Source organism: Nipponia nippon, unplaced genomic scaffold (assembly GCF_047370975.1).
Source record: "Nipponia nippon isolate SJK-2023a ecotype South Korea unplaced genomic scaffold, ASM4737097v1 scaffold_17, whole genome shotgun sequence".
In the NCBI taxonomy this organism is placed as follows: domain Eukaryota; kingdom Metazoa; phylum Chordata; class Aves; order Pelecaniformes; family Threskiornithidae; genus Nipponia; species Nipponia nippon.
In genome coordinates this window covers 12247400-12269360 of record NW_028262333.1, presented here as the reverse complement: position 1 = coordinate 12269360, position 21961 = coordinate 12247400, and the positions used below count along the sequence as shown (strand labels likewise).

The following is a 21961-nucleotide window of genomic DNA, read 5'->3' as shown; positions in this document are numbered from 1 at the left end:
CACAATTAGAGCTAGCATTAGTTTTATGTCCACCCTTTGCTCAAAATGAAAGCTTGTAAATTCAAGTTCTTTGGCTTATAATTTGACTAGGAAAAGGCAGTTCAAATTGGTTTTTTGAGTTTGTTTTTTTTTTTTTTGGTTGGTAGGGGTTTTTTGTTGTTGTTGTCTCTTTATTATTATTTTCAAGGGTTGTGGAGACAGAATTATCATGTGGAGAGATTCACAGTGGATAATGATGCATCAAAAAGATGCAAGGAGATAAATTACAAGGAATCTGAAATTAATTCGGAGATTCCAAGGAGATCCCACTAAGTGACCAATGTTTTGCTGAAATGCCAGCATCTTTTTTCTTTCCAATTTTGTTTTCTCTCTGAGCCATATCTATTGCCTTTGAAGTAGCTACAACTGAGGCCAAAATTTGTGAATGCTGGGAAATCAGCAGTTCTGAGCAAGGAAAAACCTTTGTAGTCAGTTCACAGACAGAGAAACAGAGTAGGCAAAGATGAGGGTTTTTTTATTAATATTTTATTTCCAAGCCTCCAGCATTTGGCCCTCAGCTTCAGCCTGGTTGCATTAAAATGCATGGTGCAATCTTAAAGGTCAGCAGCCACTGAGCAAAGAGCTTCCTGGTCAAGGAGACCTGATGGAGGGAGTGTTTCCCTCCGCACTCCTGTATTGCCAAATGGTTTAGGTTAAGGATAACGAGTCATGGGCTGAAACTTGACTGGCTTTGAGATACAACATATTGCCTCTTCTGGGTGGCTGCATTGGTTAATTAGGACTGTGGTTAATGTCAGAAAATCTAGCCTTGGTTAAAACATATGCAGCACTTCCATTGACTGACGTGGAGTTCAAAAATTAGGAATTGTGAGCATTAAGGCTAAGCAATAAAATGTGTGCTCTTTGTGATTGCCATTTGTGTGTTGTGGCTTGTTCGTGTTTGAGTTCTCAACCTCATGTCCACAACTACTAAACTGGAAATGCCTTTGGATATGACAGATACAATTCCTGTTACCATCTGATTTCTAGTCCGTGGCGTTGTAAGAACCAGCGAGTATTATGAGACATGTTGAAAAATAAAGATAAAACTGGTATTAAATCTCATACTTAAGATGCTCACTCCACTGAGCAACAGAAGTTGGTATCTTGTACCATGGGTCCTGCCATGACAATGCTGCTGTTGCAAGCAGAAGCTGAAACTAATGCCACTTCTTTCAGGCGTTTAAAGATGTTTACGTTTTTCTCATGATACTGTGTTCCTTTCAATTAATTTCAAAAGAGAAGACTACAAAAATTCAAATACAAAACAGTCTGGATGTCATCTGGAATTTATTTGACCTCTTACATTGGCTCTAAAAGAAATCATAAACAAATAAACAAATAAAACTTCTTTTCTAAGATTAAAAAAGACACTTCATTTAATAACTAGATTAAAAAACAATTTGAAACTTAGTGGGGGAGGTTGCGTGTGGCACAAGAGAGGAAGGAGCACATTTCATTTTAATGGTGAGTGGGGATGCTGCCAGTTCATTTGGTATGAACCCCTCGTCAGGGGCGTGAAGAAATTCCTGGTATGCTGAGCACCCCACGGCTGCAATGACCTGTGCTTCCTCAAGTTGGGATCTTTATTTGGCGGGTTTGGATGTTTGAGGAAAAAAATAGTTATTTTCTTTTGGAGGGAGTGAAATTTTAAGGCCAGTATTTGGAAAGGGCATCTTTCTTCACTAGGCAGCCCCAGTACTCCCCAGTCACTTTAAATCTATATGACGGTTGCCAGTCTTTTTGTGGAAAATGAATAGACTAGCTTTCTCCACCTTTAAAAAACTAACTTTTATTTAGGCTCAAATGCACAATTTGGGGCAGAGATTCGTCCCTGCTTTTCTTAGTAGGACATGGTCCCAGCTCTCTCCCCATCTCCCCCAACACCACTCCTCCCTCCCATGAGGCGCCACTGTAGATCTCTTGGATAAAATGTGTTGCTAGGCATAAAACAAGCAGACAAGTGTTTAGGATGCTGTGGAAATCTAAATCTTATTGTAGTTTTGCAGATATTGTTTGTATGTGACTTTTTCTTGGAAACAATTCTTGTTAGGAGGCACAGAGGATTTCTGTGCATCCCTCGGTGAAAAGTCGGACTCTTTTCCTTCAGCATCTTTGTCCAAGGAGTTTGAAGGAGGAGGGACAGAGGAGTGTTGCCAATGTTCGGTCAAAATGAGGACCCATTCAGCCTTGAGCTACCAAAGAGTTTTTTCTGGGCATGAACTGGGACTCTCAGTGTGTCCAAAGTCCAACTAGGCTGAAAAAAACTTCCCTCCCTTCTAGAAAAATGTAGAGCAAACTTTGAGTGACCCGTATGGAAGTGGTGGACCAGTTCTAAAAATAAATCTTTGGTTTTATGCAGGAAAACTGTTTTGGATGGTCTGCACTTCCAGTCTAGTTTGGTGGGGTTAATCTGCAAATCTCGATTGAATGGTGAGAATAGGGGCTCCCCGGGGGGGTGGTTGTAGGGCAAAGCAGATTTCTCTCTGGAGGTGGGGATATACATGCACTCTCATTCAAATACTTACATATTTCTATTAAGATAATTCAGCCAACAAAACATATAGCCAAGATAGAAATTGAGGAATGTAGACTCTTTCTTGGCAGCTCGAATCTGGCTTGGAAGTGTTTCAGGGGAGGATTAAATCTCGCTACTCTCAGTGGGTCAGGGTTGGGATAATTGGCAGAGGCAGAAGTTGGGGATGGCTGAACCCAGGGTTCGCGCAGCACTGCAGAGAGTCTGGGGCTGCTGTAAATGAGGATACAAATGAAAATATGTCAAGCATCTTTCATCCTAGGCATTGCCAAATGGGCTGTGGTATTTTTTGGGTGCTTTGAGCCTATGGAGCGGGGAGATGGCAAAGCTGCTATCTGTGCTTGGCATGGGTTTCTGCCTGGGGTTAGGTGGGAAGGCAAAAGTGCTCCGGCCTTGTTTGATCCTGTTTTGTTTGCCTTGAGGGGGACTCAAATACCTGAAGTCCCACAATGGAAAACTGACTTTTGTGCCCTGATGTTCTTTGCTTTGTGACATTATTCACTTTGTCATTAGTTTGCCTGGTTTTCTGCAATATGTGTATTGTATGCAAATTAATATGGTTAAAACAATATCAGAGAGGCTTACATTTGAGAAAAGTTAATGTTTCTCTTGGCATTTCCAATATCCTTTGTTCTGTATGTGCCGAATTAATTTCTTCTGCCGGCTCTTGCTCTGTGCACATGGTGATAGTGTCCAAGTGACTTGCTGAAAGGGCTCTTCTTTTTCACTGAACAAGGTGGCAATTCCTCTGTTTTGCAAAGTGCATATCTGAGATGTAATCACTTCTGCACAGCTTCCAGAACAAGACAGCAGACCAAAACCAAAACGTAAAATTAAACAGTTTGTGGTATGAAGCTACCACAAACAAAACAAAGCTGGCCTCATGTTTGAGTTTCTCCAGTTTGCTGGATGGACTGTTCCAGGAGGCTCAGTGCTGGGATACAGCATGGATCCAGAGTGGTGGCTTGGTGCTTGTGTCCTTCTTGCCGTACGTGCCAATAACATGGTTAAACTTAAATGTGGGGTGCAATCACGCAGGGTCCAAATGCAAAGTGCAATTTTTGGATGCATAGCTACAAATTTGGATTTCATCCACTGTTAACAAGAACTAAAACCAGAGACGGTGCTGGTCTGTGGTACACTCAGCATGGGTGTTAATTGCCCCCTTTAACTGCTGGGCAGGAGCCGCCGGCGAGGGACACTTCAAAAATAAAGTGTCCCTCAGCCATTTCTCAGTGGTTCCACTTAAACATCCATTAAAACAGATTCAGGTTTGTTTGTTGGGTGTAAACGAACCCCTCAGGTTTTGTGCAGATTGTGGTGTTTTGTGCAGTGGTGGTATGTGCTGCGGGTATTTGTGGCCCTACAAAAGGTGCAATTTCCCCAGTGCCGTTGGTGCAGCTGCATGGAAATGGCAAAGCAGTGCTGGTTTTGCAGTTGCTGGAAACTGAGAATTTTGTGGAGTTAAAAATGCTTATCATTTCCATAGTTTGCTCCAGGGGAGCAAACGTCCTACAGTGTCCCCATGAGCTGCTTCTCTCTTTCCTGGGCTCCATCGCCCTTCCTCTAACCAGTGGAAGAGTGGGCAAGTGCTTTAGACTTCGCGGTTTTCAGTGGCTTAAATGAAGGCAGTGACACATGTCCCAGGCCACGTCTGCAGTCGAGCCCATTGGGTAGGACCAGGGAGGTGGTGATGCAGGAGCAGGGCTTGAGGAGAAGGGATTGCTTGACAAACGTGCACGAAGGTTTTGGGCTGAACCCATCCATTATTCTTGTGTTTATTTCTTATTCCATCAACTTGTGTTTCTGGCAACTGTTTGTTTGCTTTGCGCAGTTATAGTTATATTAGTGTAAATATTTTCTAGTGATTGTCAAGTGTCCAGTTTACTTTAGTTTCTTGCAATTTCCTGCTGGAGTTTAAAAAAAAATTTTTTTTAAAAGGCAGAAAATCACCCTTCCCGTAAGCATCAAACTGTGCTTTTTCAGGCAAAACTCATACCTCTGAAATTTCAAAGGTGCTTTTTTGTGATTTGAGAACTGAAAAAAGAGGTGGCACCTACAAGATTGAAGTGAATTCTCCGCTATGGTCATAAAATGGTACAATAAAACTTGAGTGAGTCACTGCTGCTGGAGTTAAGTGACCATGGGAAATTTATGGTCATACCCTAGTTCTTGTTTATCCTCTTCTTTATCCCATCCGTTTCCTATTAAAACTAATTTTTGTTGTCATGTATGTATATCGAATAGCAATGTCTTTGGAATGGGAGTTTTGTATGTGTGCGTCTTGCAAAATATATAAAAGTCTCCTGGTTGCTATAACAGTAATAGCACAATAAATGCTCAGAGTTGAACCATGCTGAATATATGTAAGCTGGGACTTCATTCTTCTTTTTTTTCCATTGTACCAGCACTCTTTTTCCTGAATGCTTTCTCCAGTTTCCCATTCAGATCCTGAGCATGTAGGTACAGGCATCATGAGGGTTGACTCATGATGGGCTGGCCCTGGGATGCCCTACTCTTGCAAAATTAATTTTTCTTGCAGCAGTACGAGCGAGGGCTGGATCTTATTTATTTTACCAAAGTCACTTTTTCAATATGAGAACAATTAATAAATGATTATAGAAAAGAAATTTGGCATTTGTTCCCCAACCCCTATAAATAAGGTAATTGCCTGCTCCAGAGGGAATGGAGTTGGCAGAAGTTTCACAGGGAACTGTTCAATTCCAGTATTTGTTTGACATGTTTTAAACGGTTTACCGAGCAAAATCAGACACAAAAGGAAAGGGGCTTGTCAATCAGGGCTGTTAATGTCCCCCTGTCAATCAGAGCAATAGCAGCTTTCCTAGGTGGCTGAGGAGTTGCTGGAGGGAGGTGGGGAGCAGCTGTGATAATTTGGGTTTTTTTAGACTTTTGCATTTTATACAAGTGACACATAGTTTCTTGGAGGATCTGATTTATTGTTATATGGATTCACGCAGAGTGCTTGCGAGATTTACTCTGCTTTATGGTATTACAGCAAATGTAAACATGTATAATTCTATTGTGCTAGAAGAAAATGAAGGTGGAAAATGGTCTTTGTCAGCAGCAGGAGGGGTTTAGAAAGAGCTGTGAAAAGGAGAGAAGAGAGAGAGTTGTGACCGACAGTAAGATTTTTTTCATCTCCAAAAGGAAGACCATGGGTCACTTTTGAGGAAAATAGAGGTGAAGCGATGCCAAGGGTTAGGGGAGGCTCGTGCTAAATGGCATGGTGCCTGGCACCAGACTGGATGTGGTGAAGATGCTGTGGTGGGTTTTCCTGCCTGGGACCTGGGGTGCAAGGGGGCCTGTTGGGGCTGACCCCCGCAGCAACCAGCTCCTTTGCTCAGATGGAACTTATTTTAGCTCCAAATGCAACAGATAAGAAACAGAAACATCAGCAAGAGAGAGGTTTGACAGCCAAGTTGTGCAGAAAACAGATGTCATTCTTCATATTTTTCTTTCACCTGGGTAACGCGGGTTATTGCACCTCTCTGCCCTCTGCATAAGGGAACATCTCCCTCCCAACCAAAAGTCTGGTTTAGGACAAATTTTAGCTGTGGTTGCAGCAGGCTTCCTGGTTACAGGTCTGTGCAACCAGTTGTAAGTGTGCGGCACTGATGTACAAACGTGACCGAAGGCTCCCATGAGATTCCTCTGCAGGAGAAGGCACTTCCCAGGGGCACGGGGCTCCCCAGCTGTATCCCCCTGGGGACAAGATTTTCTGCTCCCCAGTTCAGTAAATGTCATTGCTCTGTATCGGATCAATTTAGGGTCATTTTTTTCAATGGCAGAGAACTGTGCAGCGTGAAATACTTGCTCTCTGCTGTATGGCAGCATTGCTCCAAGACACAGGCAGTGCTGTGTTTTGCAGGGGATGCACAGCTGTGTGCGGAGCTGGCTGAAGTGTAGCGCTACGATAATGTGGAGATGATGTGGTTGCAAAACAAAATATAGTTTGGGGATTTACTCTGGCTTTGTGGTCTTTCTAATTATCTGGAAAATCCAAAACCAGAAGTGATCTTCACTGAATTCTGAGCCTGTAGAAAAATTTAAAGGGGAGGAAAAAATACTGGTTTTTCTTACTTTGCATGAGTTCTTAGTTTAGTGCTACAGACCCGTGTTTAGTTTCTATAGTACCCTGTTGGATCTATAGGTATTTCTGCTCTTTAGCAAGATTTTTTACATGTTTTCTAAAGTCTACAATGAGTGGAAACGTTGGGTTTTGGGTTTGCTTTCAGACTGGGCTTCATTGCTCAATACTCCCTAAATCCCTCAAAGCCCCATCCTGTAATATAAACTGGCTGTACATTATTCAGCTGTGGATGCAGTAAATGCTGGAAGGCTGATTATGAATATTGATTAATAATCAAGTGACACCAATCCAATTCTTGGAGGAGTGAGTCAGATATGCTAGAAGATTTTAATCTGTGGTGAGAAAAATACCGGCTGAAGCAGTGGGTTGAAAAGGTTATGATACTGTAGACCACTACCAGTGTGGAGGACTTTTTCAGGATACAGAGGGACTTCCCTGAAGACATTGTGAGTACAGCTAATGAAACCCAGACCAGCTCACGGCTGTTTGTTGTGGCTTTGTGGATCATGGTTTGGAGGATTGTGGCCCAGAGAGGGAAACAGGAATATAGATTCCCCCTGCCCCTGCTTTCAGTGTAATTTCCATCCATTACACTTTTATACGTGGTTAACTACCCTTCCAAAGGCTTTATTTATCTCTATTTCAGAATTAGGCAGCAATATATCTATATTCATGCAGGACTCTCAAGGTTTCTACTTAAGTACTCTTAGATCCTCAGGTGAAATTGTATCCAGTATATCAATAGTTTAAAAGTGTATCCTGGAATCCAGAAAGCACAATTGAAAGCAGGATTTGGCTTATTGTGTTGCATCTTAAATCCAGGCCTGATTTTAGTTAAAAACTTGGCAAGATGCAGCAATAGGCATCATATATTAATCAATGAAAGATGAAGGCCAACCCCGCTGCCCTGCTTTGGGGAGAGACCTGCCTTTTTTTACTGTCTTTCAAGAACAAGGCAGACTTGGAGAGTTAGCAAAAGTCTTCGTGCAGTACCTGGAGTATATGATGGGAAAAATAGCAGTCTGTGGACAAAATGGCTCATAAAATGATAAAACGGTTCAATCGAGCCTCAAATTGACATATTCGGGAAGTGAAATCTTTCATGTTGATTCTGTTTTTCAAATCCTCTGTCCCTTACTGTGACAAACGGATGCACCGTCTCTCCCATGCCCACACATCTGTAGCTTCAGTCCATGCAATCCCACCACTGCGCTTGCCCCTAAAACCAAAGCAGAAGAAAATGGGATGATTTGTGCGTTTCCCTTTCTTATTTCTCTGACCTTGTATCCTGCTTCCACCATATTTTGCCCTGTTTTTCTCAAACGTGGACACTTTAAAATACAAGTGGAAACTGATGGTAGTATCCAAACTTAGTAACATATTGGATAGCTTTGCTCAGAATAATTGCCTCTTTCTTTTCATCTTATCTCAATGTTTAAAGAACAACAATACCTCATCTCCGCTAAACCTTTGAACCTTTCCTGGATATCGTTTGGTGAGTTAAACTGGCAATCCAGCATTTGTTTAGCTGATCTCTAAAATGCACAGATGATAGGAATTCAAGTATCTGGAGGTAAAAAGTTGCACCTTCAAGATTGTCAGAAATAATTTAGATTTCCTGTTTGATCTTTGAGATGCTTTTCACTACTAAAAAAAAAAACCAAAACACTGTGCATCTTCCACGCTGCTGTCTTTCTATCCTATCTATCCTGGTTTTTTTACTTTAAAATGGGAAAGAATATGTCATGTCAAAAGATTTATAGACCTGTTTGCTTTATAGACAACCAAAACTTTGGAGCTGAAAATGGTCTGAGGACCTCTGAAAGGTGCCTTTGGCTGTTTGGTAACAAATTAAGCATCTGGAAGAATCAGCTGAGCAAAGTCAGTCACTTCATTATGGCTTTTTGAGCTGTTTGCAAGACTGGTGATCCTGACGCAGCCAGTATAAAACAAACTTTATCAAATAAGATGCATCAAGTTAGCAAATAAACATGGTTAAACAGATTACAGTGGTAATTTTGGTAATTCATAAGTTTAATGTGCACTTGCAGAGCTCTGCAGTAGACCTCGCATCTTGGAAAACTGTCGGCTGAGTCGCGTGCTTGGAAGCAGCTTGGCCCAGGAGAAGACTTTGGTCTAAAATGAAGTTGTTACCGAAACATTCCCCAGATGTGTGAGCAATATATCATCCCCTCTTTGCATTTGAATGAAAACAACCGTTGCTGCTGAATTCTGGGCCAGAGTGGGCCCAGAACATGGTAGAAAAGGGCTATAACAGAGTTTGCCTTTGCAACTTTTGTGAGTGTGGCTCATGCCGTTTCATTAATTGAGCCTGTTCCCCACCTCGTGCCAACCACCCCCGAGGCATGGCACGTGCCAAAGAAATGTCAGCATGCTTTCTCATGTCTCAACTATGGTTTTATACGTGCCGATGTACCTTTTATTTTCCCCACTGGTCTTCCTACAGCTGGTTTATACTCAGTCTCATTGCTAACCGTATACTTATCATCCACGTTCCCACCTTGGAGCGAACTCTCTTTCACCCCGACTCTGATCTCTGTAGCCTGGTCACCTAGGGCTGGCCATGACCAAAGGGAGATTCTGTCTCTCTGTGGCCAGGTATCTTAGAATTGAGTTGTCTTGCCTTCTGATGGTAGTTGTAATTAATCTCTGGGGTGGCCTTTTATATTTCGTGGGGTTGCCCAGAGGCTTGTGCAATTGTTGCCTGCGTCCAGCGTGAAAGTGCTGGTGCTCTTTGATTTTATTTTCATTTTTAAAATTTTTTTTATCAATGCCTTTGCATTAGTTGTTGTGCTCCTTCTTGCTAATTGGATTCAGACTTGACAGAGATTAGCATTATGGCTGGAAGCCTAATTCTTCAAATGGAGACACAAACGCTGCTTTTAAGTTAGTCATTAATTGCTTTTATTTATCAGAGCTCTTAAGCGTGGCTGTTTAGACCTCAGCTAGCAATTTTAGCTGCGACAGCCTGAGCATATTTCTGCTGGAAGCTGTGTGGTGCAGGTCAGATACACGGCAGTAAAAAGGATTATATTGTTTTGATCATTCACACTTGCTACAGGAAACACTATATTCTTTCTATGGAGTGGATATGACTGTAGCACGTGCTGGTTCTGTCTATATAATGGAAACTATGTTTTCCATAAAAGTTCATATATTCCTTTGTTGGAAGGATCTCGGGTGGGTGGGAAAACAAACTGTTTACACACAACAAATCTGGTGTTTGCCCAGGGTTGTCAAGGAAAGAAGATGATTGTACCTTTAATTATATGCTCAGTTAAAATGAGGAGAAACTTGGGGATTTAATCTTCCACATGATGAAAATTCAACGTTTAAATATTGCATTTCAACACACAACAAACCCAAAGTCTTTAAAAAAAGAAATACCTTTTTTTTTTTTCCTCTGCATCTCTTCTGTAAAAATTTTTCATCACTGATTTCATTGCGTTATCAGGACTAAAATGAGAAACACTGCTTACGAGCAAATATAGCATTTGAATACGGGCCAGAAATTCCTTTTACAGTATAAGCTTTTGTGTGAAATAAAAGCCAAACAGCTGCTCACAACTTAAGTCTGAGTAAGTGATCTAATACTATTGCTCTGGTCTCAAATTTGAGGATAAATTGTTTCTTTGCCAAAGACCTTGTGCCAACCTACCTGGTCCCAATTTGTGAGAACAAAGTACATTGTTTCTGCTGCTCTGGGAGTGAAATCATTTTATTTGACTTTTTTTCCATTATACTTTCAGCCCTGATGTGGGAAGCTTCCACGAGGTTGAGACTCTACTTCTCACCTCCAGTCCTCCAGGATGTATCTCAAGTAGGAAAATACCCCCTTGCAAGGCTAGTCCAGCATGATGTATGGGTATATTTTATTATACCTGAAGACTCTTTTTGGCTGTTAATGTAATTGGCTTTTGATTTATTTTGCTCTTTTTTCCTCAGATCTTCTATTCTTGTTCTTTTTCTCCTACTTTTGCTGTGCTCTTCATCAGCTGCTCTCCAGGCTTTCCCCGGACACCCTCCCACCATCCAAAACCTCTTCCTAAGGGCTGACTGCGAGACCACCTCAGCCTGAACTGGAGACACCCCCCCTCCAGAGCCGAGCCTTGGTGTGGAGCATTAGCAGTGATTAAGCCTTTTGGCATCAAAGCTTCCCTAGTCCTCAGGGAAGAGCTTAATTTGGGACAAGGCAGATATCCCCAAATGACTTAAGTAAAGGTTTCTAAGGATTTTGGATGTTCTTAAATACAAGAGATAACCAGAAAGTAGTATACATGGGACTGTTGATTTTCAGTTGTCCGATTCCTCCTCCGTACAACCACACTTGTACATTATTGGGAGGATGGAGAGAATGTTTAAAATAACTAAAAAACATGGTGGCCCAGTGGTGTTTAAACTTAGACCAATGATTTTCACACGTTAAGAGAAAACCGTCAAATTACCAAGAAGGGAATTTCCCTAGCTATGAAAAAGGCAGAATATTTCCTACAACCTCATTAGGCACAGACTGTATCTCTCAAATACACTGTTGTGCACTTGCCCTTTCACAAAAAGTTTTCATTTCCAAAGAATTTGAATTGTGCTGTAAGTGTACAGTTAGAGCTTAAGATCCTGTAAGGCTTATTGCCAATGTATTAGCGGAAGGGAGGAGAAAAACCTATTGGCCAAGAAATGTCATGTCCTTTCCCATGGTGATGACTGCCTTAGCTGGTACCCAGAGAAATCTTGGAGTGACCCCAGCCTTATTCATCACAGGGCAAACCAGAGGATTTTACATGCTTGTTCTAAAAATCGATTATTTTTATAGAAACTAAAAAAGAGGATGTTTGAAGCACGTATGTATTGTATGTAGAATTTTACGTTGTTATTGAGCTTTTTTCTATCTAAAACAATAACCACAGTTTTTAAGAGTTCAGGTGCATTGATGTGATAAGCACAATATAAAAATTTGTGTGCAAATAAAATGGGAAAAATCCCTGAAGTCACCTGGTCTGTCTCCTGAATATGTTAAGTCACCCACTCAATTCCCATCGTGCTGTTACCTGTGTTTCTTCTGGCTGCTTTTCTGTCCCACCAATGGCCAGTTAGAAGATGTTTTCCTGGCAGTGGACAGCATCATTTTGCATCTGTTGCCGTTGTCCTCAGACAAATCCCAATCTCTGCAAGGTCACAATGGTGTTAATAATAGCCCTTTCCTGTGTGCTGAGTGGCATTTTGACAGCACTGCGCAGAGTACCTCTCCCAGCGTCGTTCCACTGACACATTTACGGGGAGAGCAGAGTTCCTGATGGCGGAATCGTGTCTCCTTGAAATTACATTGTCAAAAAGATCATTTATCTTGTGTGTGTTATGACTGGCACAAACAGTAAATTGAGTAACACACAGTCAGTAATCACGTAATGTACTAGTCTGTGCTGCAAGGTAGTTCATCTTGCAAAATCCTCTCCTGAAGCCATCAGCCGTGGTTGCCTCGCTTCCGCGATAACTGCACATGTTCAAGCTTCTAGATCCCACATGGTGCTGGGTGAGATGCAGTGTCCTGACGCCGTATGCCCCATCCCTGCTCAAGGAGCTCCTTAAATGGCTAGGCCAAGAGAAGGGTCACTCCGTATGCAAGATAGGACTTTCTTTTCTCTTTTTTTTCTTGCGTCGGCAAGTCGGTGGACTTCTTGTTGGGTAATTAAGGGCAGTATGAATTCACACATCAGTTTCATTTGGGGTGTTTGGGAGAAGGATCGCCTGTGTGCATCTTCCATCACTTAACTCTGTTGAAGGCAATGTGGTAGTTTCACTGGATATTTTATATTGGGTAAAATTATTTTGAAAGAGTCATTCTTGTTAATATTCATAGTTTATAGACGTTTATTTGTGTGACACTGCTATCATTGCGATAAAATGATAGGATTATTTTTTTGTTTTGTATAGCCTTTACTTAAATTTCAGGCTCATTGCCTGATTGGCTTACTGGAGACTGCAGGCTTTTTAGAAGCTAAACCAACATAATACCATTAGGTCTTCAAAATCAGTCCTTGTTGTTTGTTTATGCTGAACTTGGCCAGGAGCACACAAACACCAAATGACTGCAGTAGTCTGTTCGGAGCAAAACTTAAATCCCCGATGTTGCACTCTCCGGTTTCCCTTGATCTGCAGCATCTGCTGGGACGTGCATGTGCTGGCGGTAGCTTGCTGGTACCATTGCGTAGAAGGAAATATCCCTAGCTGTGGCACTTTCTCCCCATATGTATGGGGAGGGACTTTGCTGTGTGGGTTTTGTTTCACTAAGATATGCTTTAGCTCTGTCTTTTGAAGCGTATGGCATCGTGAAGCCCTGGCCTAGGGTTAATGCAGATAACAGAAATAGAAACAGCTCTAGAAGCTGGCTTCATATTTGTTTGACAGGCTATTCCTGACCTTCTCTCTTTGTAAAGGTGATGTTGCTTGTGGGGCAACATGTAGAAAACAACGTAGTTTTTAAAGAGCTGGAGGAAATGCCTTCTGCATGCAGAAAACTTCGAGGGGGTGAGGATTAAACAGAAGGAAGATCTTTCTTTTGAAGACCACAGGAGAGAGAATTTAACAGCTTTTTTTAAAGATGCTGAAATGATGACATGTAATAGTGCAGTGTTGGATGAGTTTTGAAACAGGAAAACTTTGATTTTTATGTTAAACTTGATTTGTAACGTGGAAGCGAAATCTGTTGGTGATATTAGCGTGATCACTATGGGCTTGGCCCCGTCCCTCGGGTGCTTTATGGTTTGTGCGTGGCAGCTTGCACTCTCCTTTTTAGGAAGCTGAGAAACAACGAGGGTGGAAAATCCTGCCAAAATGGGCATTAACTGTAGACTATGTCTACAAATGTGTTCGTGTAAGAATAACATTTAAATACAAAGTATGTGATTGTTTGCTTAAAGTCTCTAAAGTATACACTTCTCTATAGTTACTGGGATCTTTTCTGGATATATGAGAAACCACATTATTCAGCTGCTCTCAAAGTCTTGACTCGCTGGTTTCTCTTCTTGCAATTTTTTGCATATTGAATAATGTTGAAAATGGCAAAGAATATTATATTTTTTTGCTGTGGGATTCTGGCTCTGGAATGGCTAATTCTGATTGTAGATAATAGGCATTAGCTTTGAGTACTTCCGTGCTCCAAAAATGTAGTTCATCAAAATCCAAGTACTTTGTGTCAGATCTGAATGTTTCAGAAGAGATTTTGCAGTCTAACATGTCAAACTTGTTTAAATGTAAGATTGTAACTGAAAACCAAAGGAAGCAATAAGTGCTTCATTACCTTGCTTACCTTATAGAAGTCTCTTGCAGTTCTTGGGGGCAAGAAAAATTATCTAATTTCTGTAAGAAATACACAACTATCTCACACTGTAGAGGCACTCCCAATATGTGCATGTGCTCCTTGTGTTTGTTAACAGGCTGGTGTTTCATGGGGGGCAATTTAGTGACTCAAATAGAGCAATGCTCATCTCCATCTGCTGAAGAACTCCATGCAACTTGATTGCTGGTGACTTCTTGCTTCTTCCCAGAGATGGCTTTTTGTTAGCAATTATTTGAGCAGGAAAAAGCCTAATTTACAAATGCTTTCTGAGAAGGCAGACTTTGAGGGTATCTGTTTGCCTGTCTGTTCCAGGCAGCGGTGCTTTAAGTTACCTAGTGCTGAAGATGCTACAAGGGTGATGAATTTCAGTCGAATGCTACCGGAGGACTGCAGTGTGAGTTTGGCATCACTTCTGTTCCCCACCTCTATCACTACACGGTTCTCTAGCTTGTATCCGTAGCAGAAAAAGGAGTCTCTGTTCATTTTCCAGATTCACGTTAATAAAACTGTGCCTGATTTGCCTAACTAGGAAGTCTCTGAAAAGAAGAGACTGTGACTTGCTTATGTTTTTTTAACCTTTCTAGGTGTTTTCAGTGTGTAGGAGCATATGGGTATGATGCACAGAGATGGTCGCTGTTCTCATAAAGAAACGTGAAACCGAATACACGTGCGTGTTTGTGCATGGACACTTACTTTCAGAAAGATTTTCAAAGTTACCCTCTCTGTCCAGGACTCGTACTGAAGCAGCTGTCTCGGTGCAGGTGTGGAAAACTGAAATCTGCCATGAAAACCTTTCTACCTTGCATATAGCAGCCCCCCACAGCTGCCAAAATATGCATCCTCTTGTTTTAAAAATAGAGGCGGGTACGCTGCATCTATTGGCTCCTGCCCGGCACTGCGCTGCAGCTGTGCCAGCACATTATCTGGAAATAGCCTGAGGAAGGCCAGCCATAACAAGAGGGAAAAAATCCCATGTTTGATGTAAGTGCAATTGTGGCTTTATTCCAGTCACTTCTTAATTTATATGTCAAATTCAGTTTATCTTTGTGCCCTGGTGACTAAACAAAAGATCTGTATGCACTTGACTGTTTGAAGAAACTGTCTCTGGGTGTGGGGAGAAAAAAAAAAATTATTAAGGGTGTGGGGGGGAAATTCAGAGTACTGAGGGAGCGGCACCATCTCGGTTGTTTTATAATGGAGCGTAATCAGTGCTTTGGTTTCAGCATGTGCGTATGTATCATTTCACTCTTTGAATGAGCTTGAATATATTTTTTTCTTTTGCAACAAGCATCCAGCCAGGGGAAGAGGGGCCTCGGTTGGCTACAATTAAGAAAAACACTTAAACACCCTAAATTTGTTTCTGGTCTTCAAACGTTGTGTCATCTCAAGCTAATATACTTTGTGTGCAGGTTTCATCAGTGCTGGTGAACATTAGATTTGGGACTTGGATTTGCTCTGCTGCATCTTGTTGGGACTGTTTAAGAACGTGCCCCCTGGGCTGTGCGCCCCATCCCGTCCTCTCACTGGGTATCCCTCATTCTAGCTCAGCTGTAGCTGAAGGAGAATGTGTGGCTGTAAACCTTTAGTGCTGAGGTCCTGAGGTGCTTTAGCCAAAACATACCTTAAATGTTGCCCCTTTATTATTCCAATACTAATAGCAATATTCCAGTTTGGTTCCTGGAGCAGGACTTTTCTTCCCCAAGGTTGAGAGCAGCTCCCCAGCACGTTGCAGTGAAGATGCTAGTGTGCATCCTTGCTCTGAAAGGCTGTGTGGAGGTATAAGAAGGAAAACAATTTGTTGTTTGTTCTGTATCTTGAAAGCAACTGGATCATGTATTGAACTGCAAGGAGCTTTCTTCAGCTAGCAACCAAAGATTGCTTTCTGGGTGGCTTTTCTACTAACATAAAACATAGTCCAGCATTTCAGAGAGCTTTTGGGGTGCTTGGGCCAAATTTGAAATGAATCTAGATATTCTTTTTTTGTTTTATTTGGAAAACTTCTGTAGACTGTAGGTGCTGCATGTTTCCAATCTACATCTGGTATTTGCTTTGAATCTTTGGGTCCATTGGAATCCAAAGCCAAAAAGGTTCATGCAAAGTGTTGTGACCCAAAACTGTTTAATCTTAGATCTGTGGTCTCAGAGCCCACAGCCTGACTGAAATACCTGATGAGTATCAGCTGAGCAAGCATCGCAGAATCTGACTTCTGCCCATGAACCATAAACCTTTTCCCCAGGGAACAAGAAAGTAAATTGGCCTTTGTGCAGGAGCAGCCAGCTAGACCAGAGCTGCGGTTTCCTCGTGCTCAATACCAGACCCCGCGGTACACTGCTGCGAAGTTCTCCTTCCTTCTAAGTGAAGCCATATGAGAAAAAAAAAATAAAAAAAAAATCCACTTTTCTGCGAGTGGCTGAACCAACCAATTTGTTCAAGCTATTCTTCTGGTTGACTCATTTTTAACTGACAAAACACGGATATTTTGAACGCAGCTTGAAAAATGCTGAAAGGGAAGAAGGGGAAACAGAATCAAAACTAGTTCAAACTCTCAAAAAAAAAAAAAATTAAGTGCAAGCACGTGAGTGGGTGGGTCCTCCAAAATGGTATAAAACTTAATCCCATGTTAGAGCACAATGAGTTAGATATGAGTTCATCTAGAAAATAAGGCCCTAAAGGTAAGCTTGACAGTTGTGATGAAGAGGTCCCGTCATCAGCTCACTTGTGTTATGCTTGCAAGGGAAAAAAATCCTCTGATTTAAAGATATCCAGTAAGATAGGTCTTGTTTTCACTTGGCCAAGGTTTTTACTTGAATGTTGTTCCCAACTACATCTTTGTATAAACATATTAAAAAAAAAAAAAAAAGTCCCCGAGAGCCCCAGCAGCACATGGCTTGAAGAAAGAGATGGGCATGGATTTATGGTTAATATGTCTGTGTATACATTCGCAGTGGAAAAGGGTGATGTGTAGGAGAAGTGTAAGTGAAAACATAGCACAAGCCTGGTGCCACAAGTTCTTGGGTAAAAATTGCTTCACTGGCTTAACATTTTAAAAGCATCAGCTATCTTTTCACTTCAGTGAGGTTTTGCTGGGCTGTGACTCCTTTTGTTGCTGGCATTTTAATCTCACCTTATTCTTGATGAACATTGATTTACTTTATTATGCCCAACAGTAAGGCAGGCAGCAATTTGCCCATCAAGCTGAAGGGACAGGAGGCAGCGATGTAGCCTCCCAATCCTGGGAATGTGGATCAAGGACCGAATTTGATTTAATTATGAAGGGTAAAAAAAACGTTAAGCACACGTAGTGCCATAGACCTGTTTTCCTGGTATTGATGGATTATGGACTTCATTGAGCAGCCCAGTTTGCAGTTACCCAATTTGCAATGGGTAAATTAGTTCAAAGAGGGGTAACTTACTGCACTGTGAACAAGTACGTGGTTTTGACTCTTAACAATATTTTGTGTGAACTATAAAGTGATGTTGATTTTTAATATTTCATTTATTCGCCCACAGTAGGTGACATAAGGGGCTGCTACCCAGTAGAACAGCTAAGTCAATTGAGTCTATTTACTGTGAACTTTTTACCTTGTTTCTGAGTAGCTAGATGCACCCGTCAGTTCTTCCTCATAATGCTTCCAAATAGCAATATATTTCATTCTCTTCCTTTGTCTTTGCATTACTAAATCTATTATCTCACTGGAAAGCTTACGGTGTTGTCAGAAATTGCATATTATGCCTTGGATTAAGGCTGTTGAGCTTGAACATGACAAGTTGTTTAAAAATAGACTGGTTTATGCTTTGTATTCATTCTCTCCAAAACTGTCTTTCATAACAATGTAAATAAAGAACTCCCAGAACTGATACAGCGGAGCTGGCACAGTTAGAAGAAAAGGCCCAGCTATTACCCAGTTGACATTAATGCAACATAAATCTTAATTATATTGAATAAGCATCAAACTGCAAGTTCTTAGGAGATGGAGTCATTAGGTAACAGTTTACAGTGAACATTTATCTTCAAACAAATTCCCAGGCCTCCTTAATTTCCTTTGTAGACTCTTAAAGGGATTGGAAACGAGAGGTGTAATATGGATTCACTTTATGCCCAGCTCTTTCAGCAGTATCCAAAGTTGACCCCCCAGCATAGGCTAGAAATTGCTAAAATAATAATTTCCAATCACGCAGACCATGGACTTAATCATATCCGCGCAGGATGAGGTTGCAGATGGCGTTAACGACTCCTGGGTTACTTCTCTGTGCTGTCCTCTCGCTGCAGGGAGCCGGGAGGTCTCTGTCCTTCCGGACATCTGCATCACAGGATTGTGACTTGCAAGTCTTGCCCAAAGTGGATACTGGGTGGGATGTTCTTCCTTCTAATCCTCACTAAAATTTTCTCTGCTTACAGATGTTTCCATGTTCAGCTGTTGAATAGCAGCAGGATTGTAGATGTTGTTTCCAAAATACTACTTTTTTTTTTTTACCAAATTGCTTTCAAATAAAAACAGCAAGTAAAAGAGATGACAATGGACTTTTTTTTTTCTCTCTCTCTCTCAACTTTCGTTTATCTCACAGTTGCCACAAGCATGCCATACTTGTTATTCTGTGTGCTGCACCTATCTTACACATTTCCTTGAAGAGACTGTATGGAAAGAATTACAGGATCACAGAATCATAGAATGGTTTGGGTGGGAAGGGACCTTTAAGGGCCATCCAGTCCAACCCCCCTGCAATGAGCAGGGACATCTTCAACTAGATCAGGTTGCTCAGAGCCCCGTCCAACATGACCTTGAATGTTTCCAGGGATGGGGCATCTACAACCTCTCTGGGCAGCCTGTTCCAGTGAAGGCAATAGTCAATTTTTCCCTTTTGGCATGAAGTATTAAGAAATCCCTTAAATTTAAAAAAATGCAAAAATCAGTATTAAATTTCTTTTTAAACAGAATCTTCTCACAGGTTTCTCACATCCTCAGTTGAAAGGCTCCAACCTGAGCTTTATGTGGGAGCTCCATGCATTCGCCCTTCAATATCAGCCCTCCTCTAAATTGCCTAAAAGCATCGCTACCAACTCATTAGTCACTTGTTTAAAAACTTGGCCTCCCTCTCCTACAGCTTCATTGGGACATTTCCTCCTCCCTAAAAAACCCTGGGCTTTCGCATCACTGCTAGCAGAAGTAGTTAAAGTAAAATTGTTACCAAGTCACCCTAGATTAAATGCATCCAGGAGGAGTCTATCAGAAGACACCAAAGGATTAAGCAAGGCTGGTGTTTAAAGCAGCCCCCTGCACCCTGGGGGAGCGGTGGGTGCCCGGGGAGGCTGCAGCCTGCTGAGGCTCAGGCTCTGCCCAGGGGTCAGGCCACCACAGTCAGCCGAGGGAGTGGTACAGGTAGATAAGCTTTAATCGCTCGGTCGTATCTGGTCTCTGATGTTGGAAAATGTGCTTCATCAGTTGTGGTTCCCCTCCAGAGCAGCTTGATTTCAGGCTGGAGGGAGTAAACGTTCCTCCTGAGTGTAATGTGGTATAATCATCTACCTGATTTCAAGAATTAAGGAGGCTGAAAATATTCCCCCCCCCCGTGTTTTTTTTTCCTTCCTCATAGAAAATTGCAAGCAAGTTGCTTAAGGAGCTCTGACAGTCTTCTTACCGAGCCCTTGCAAGGTGGCCTCCATAGTTGCCATCCCCATAGTGAGAGGAGCGTGTGGGGCTTGGAGCTCCTGCCGTAGCCCACCTGCGAGGGCTGGGGTGTCTGCCGGAGATGTGTAGATGGACTCGGGAGAGGGAGCGCTGTACAGTTTATCCTAGCTTTAAAGAGAAAAACTCCAGTCCGTGGCTGGAGATGCAATTACACATTCGGGCACAGAGATGTTTATGCAGAAGGAAATATTGATAGGAGAGCAGAAATATTTAATGATCTTTGTTTATCGTCCTTTTCCCTTAAAGCTAAAAAAAAGCAGCAGAAAGGAGAGGGAGCAGCGTAGTTTCACAGGTTAAAAGTGAGGTCTTGCTTTTCATTGTTAACATTGCCGTCACCCAGCAAATGCTCCTCTGGAGCCAGCTGACCTGCTGCAGAAGGCTACGAAAAGTGGCTTTTTGTCCCCATCTGGCAACGCGCGTGTTGCAGGAGCATGGGTGCTGCCAGCTCCTGGGCAGGGAAGCCTTGCTGCAGCAGAGGGGCTGCAACACAACAGCTAACAGCACGAAGGACACGCCATTACAGCTTTGCTGGGGAGCTAGATGCTTCTTGGGGAGCTGGATGTTCAATGTGTGCTGGAGCAGTGTTCTGCATCCATGTTTATTAAGTGACTTTTTTCTTGATTAAGGCATTTTGTCATTTATGGTATTTTATTGATCACTTAGTCATTGCTACCTAGAAGGGTAAGACTTACAAGCAAGTGTTTTATATCTGAAACCTGGGCCTGAAACTGTAGCTGTACGATCAGATCTCGGCTGTTTTAGCAGTCCGCGCAGGAATTTCTTCTTACTCAGATAATGGTTAGTAGCAAAAGGTTTCTGTTCCTTGTTTTAATACTTTAAATATTGTGATTTGCAAGACTGTAACAGCCACAAGCAGTGTGCATAGAACTGCCAGCCCCTCTGCAAAGTCTTTTCCAGAATTTTGGAGCATTTAAGACCTGGTTTCCTCTACTACACGGGCAACACCAATAACTTCAAAACAAGCTTGCCTTGGAGCCTGGCCTTGGCTTTTTCACCAAAATGATATATTTTGTGAAAAAAGGGGTATTTAAGATGTGCAGCCTACTCTTTTCTTGGTAGTTGGGAAAGCGGGGAAGGCACGAGGTGGTCTGGATCCAAAGGGAAGGACATGTTGGCATGTCCCCTCCTGAATCCGCTGCCCACGGGGCATCGTTAACCTTCTGCTCTCTGCTTTCCACAGGCCCCCCGGGGAGGCGAGGGAAGCCCGGCCGTCGCGGAGAACCCGGTAAGCATCACCTTTCCCCAGTGACATCGCTGGGCACCTTGCGGGTGTCATTGGGCTGGATGGGACCCTTTCGATAATGATGCTGGGCACCTTCATCTAATGGGCTGCGGAATGGGGGCTTCCCACGTGCCTGCATGGTGGACATGAAGGTTTTTATAAAAACTAAAAAATAAACCAAAACCCTACAAAACAAACTAAAAAACCATCAAAACACCCACTGATGTTGCATATTTTATCAGTCCTTCCATTTTTTCCTTGTAGCATTCAGACCCATTATTGTCCCATCCAACAGTGAAGTGGGACTGTGTATTCGCACAAAAATATAGAAACCCCACAGCCGTGCTAGATGGGAGGTGGGCACTGGCTTGTTCCCTGTATGTGGATGTGTCTGCACGTTGCCTTCTGGTCCCATGCATATGATGGATGGTGTCTGCATTTCAGGGTTGAGGATAACCAGACCTCAGCCACCAGCCCTGAGCGCATCCCCTGAGTGCTCAGTGTGCCCTTGGACCAGGTGAAACCACAGACTGGCTTCGCTGGGAATTTTTATTTGAGCTAACTGTTTACTTTAATTATATGCCTCTGTCATTTTGGTATCTAGTGTGGGTTGGGTTTTTTTTTTCCCTGTCTTGTGAAATGGGAAAGCACTGACCCTGTTTCAGCTGGGGAGAAGTGCTGTTTACAGTCTGCTGTTAGGTCTGAAGTGCTGTTGGAGAGGGGAGAGACGCAGTTGGCATTTCTTTTTCTAAGGAAAACAGTCAGACAGGTATGTACCTAGAAAGCCACACAGTTTGCAGCTGCCTCTGCATGTCGGAAAGTAGCAGGTGGAATTTTCCACACCTCGGCTTTTAGGTTCTTGAATGCTTGGTGAATTAATGGGGACCAGTTAGATTTTTATGTTGCAAGGAGGCTGTTCTCTGCTGCCCATTGCTATAGCAAATACACGGCTGGGTTTTCAAAAAGGGCAGCACAACTTTCTGATCGTCAA

General features: G+C 42.4%; 1 protein-coding gene across 1 annotated transcript in view; it reads left to right on the top strand.

The window, feature by feature from the left end:
• LOC148056178 (collagen alpha-1(XXIII) chain-like) overlaps positions 1–21050 on the top strand; it is a 137911-nt gene extending 116861 nt beyond the window's left edge. The window contains exon 3 of the mRNA XM_087754202.1: positions 20929–21050. Coding sequence (XP_087610328.1) covers positions 20929–21050 — 122 coding nt within the window. The remainder of the gene's footprint in view (positions 1–20928) is intronic.
• Positions 21051–21961: the final 911 nt, after the last annotated feature.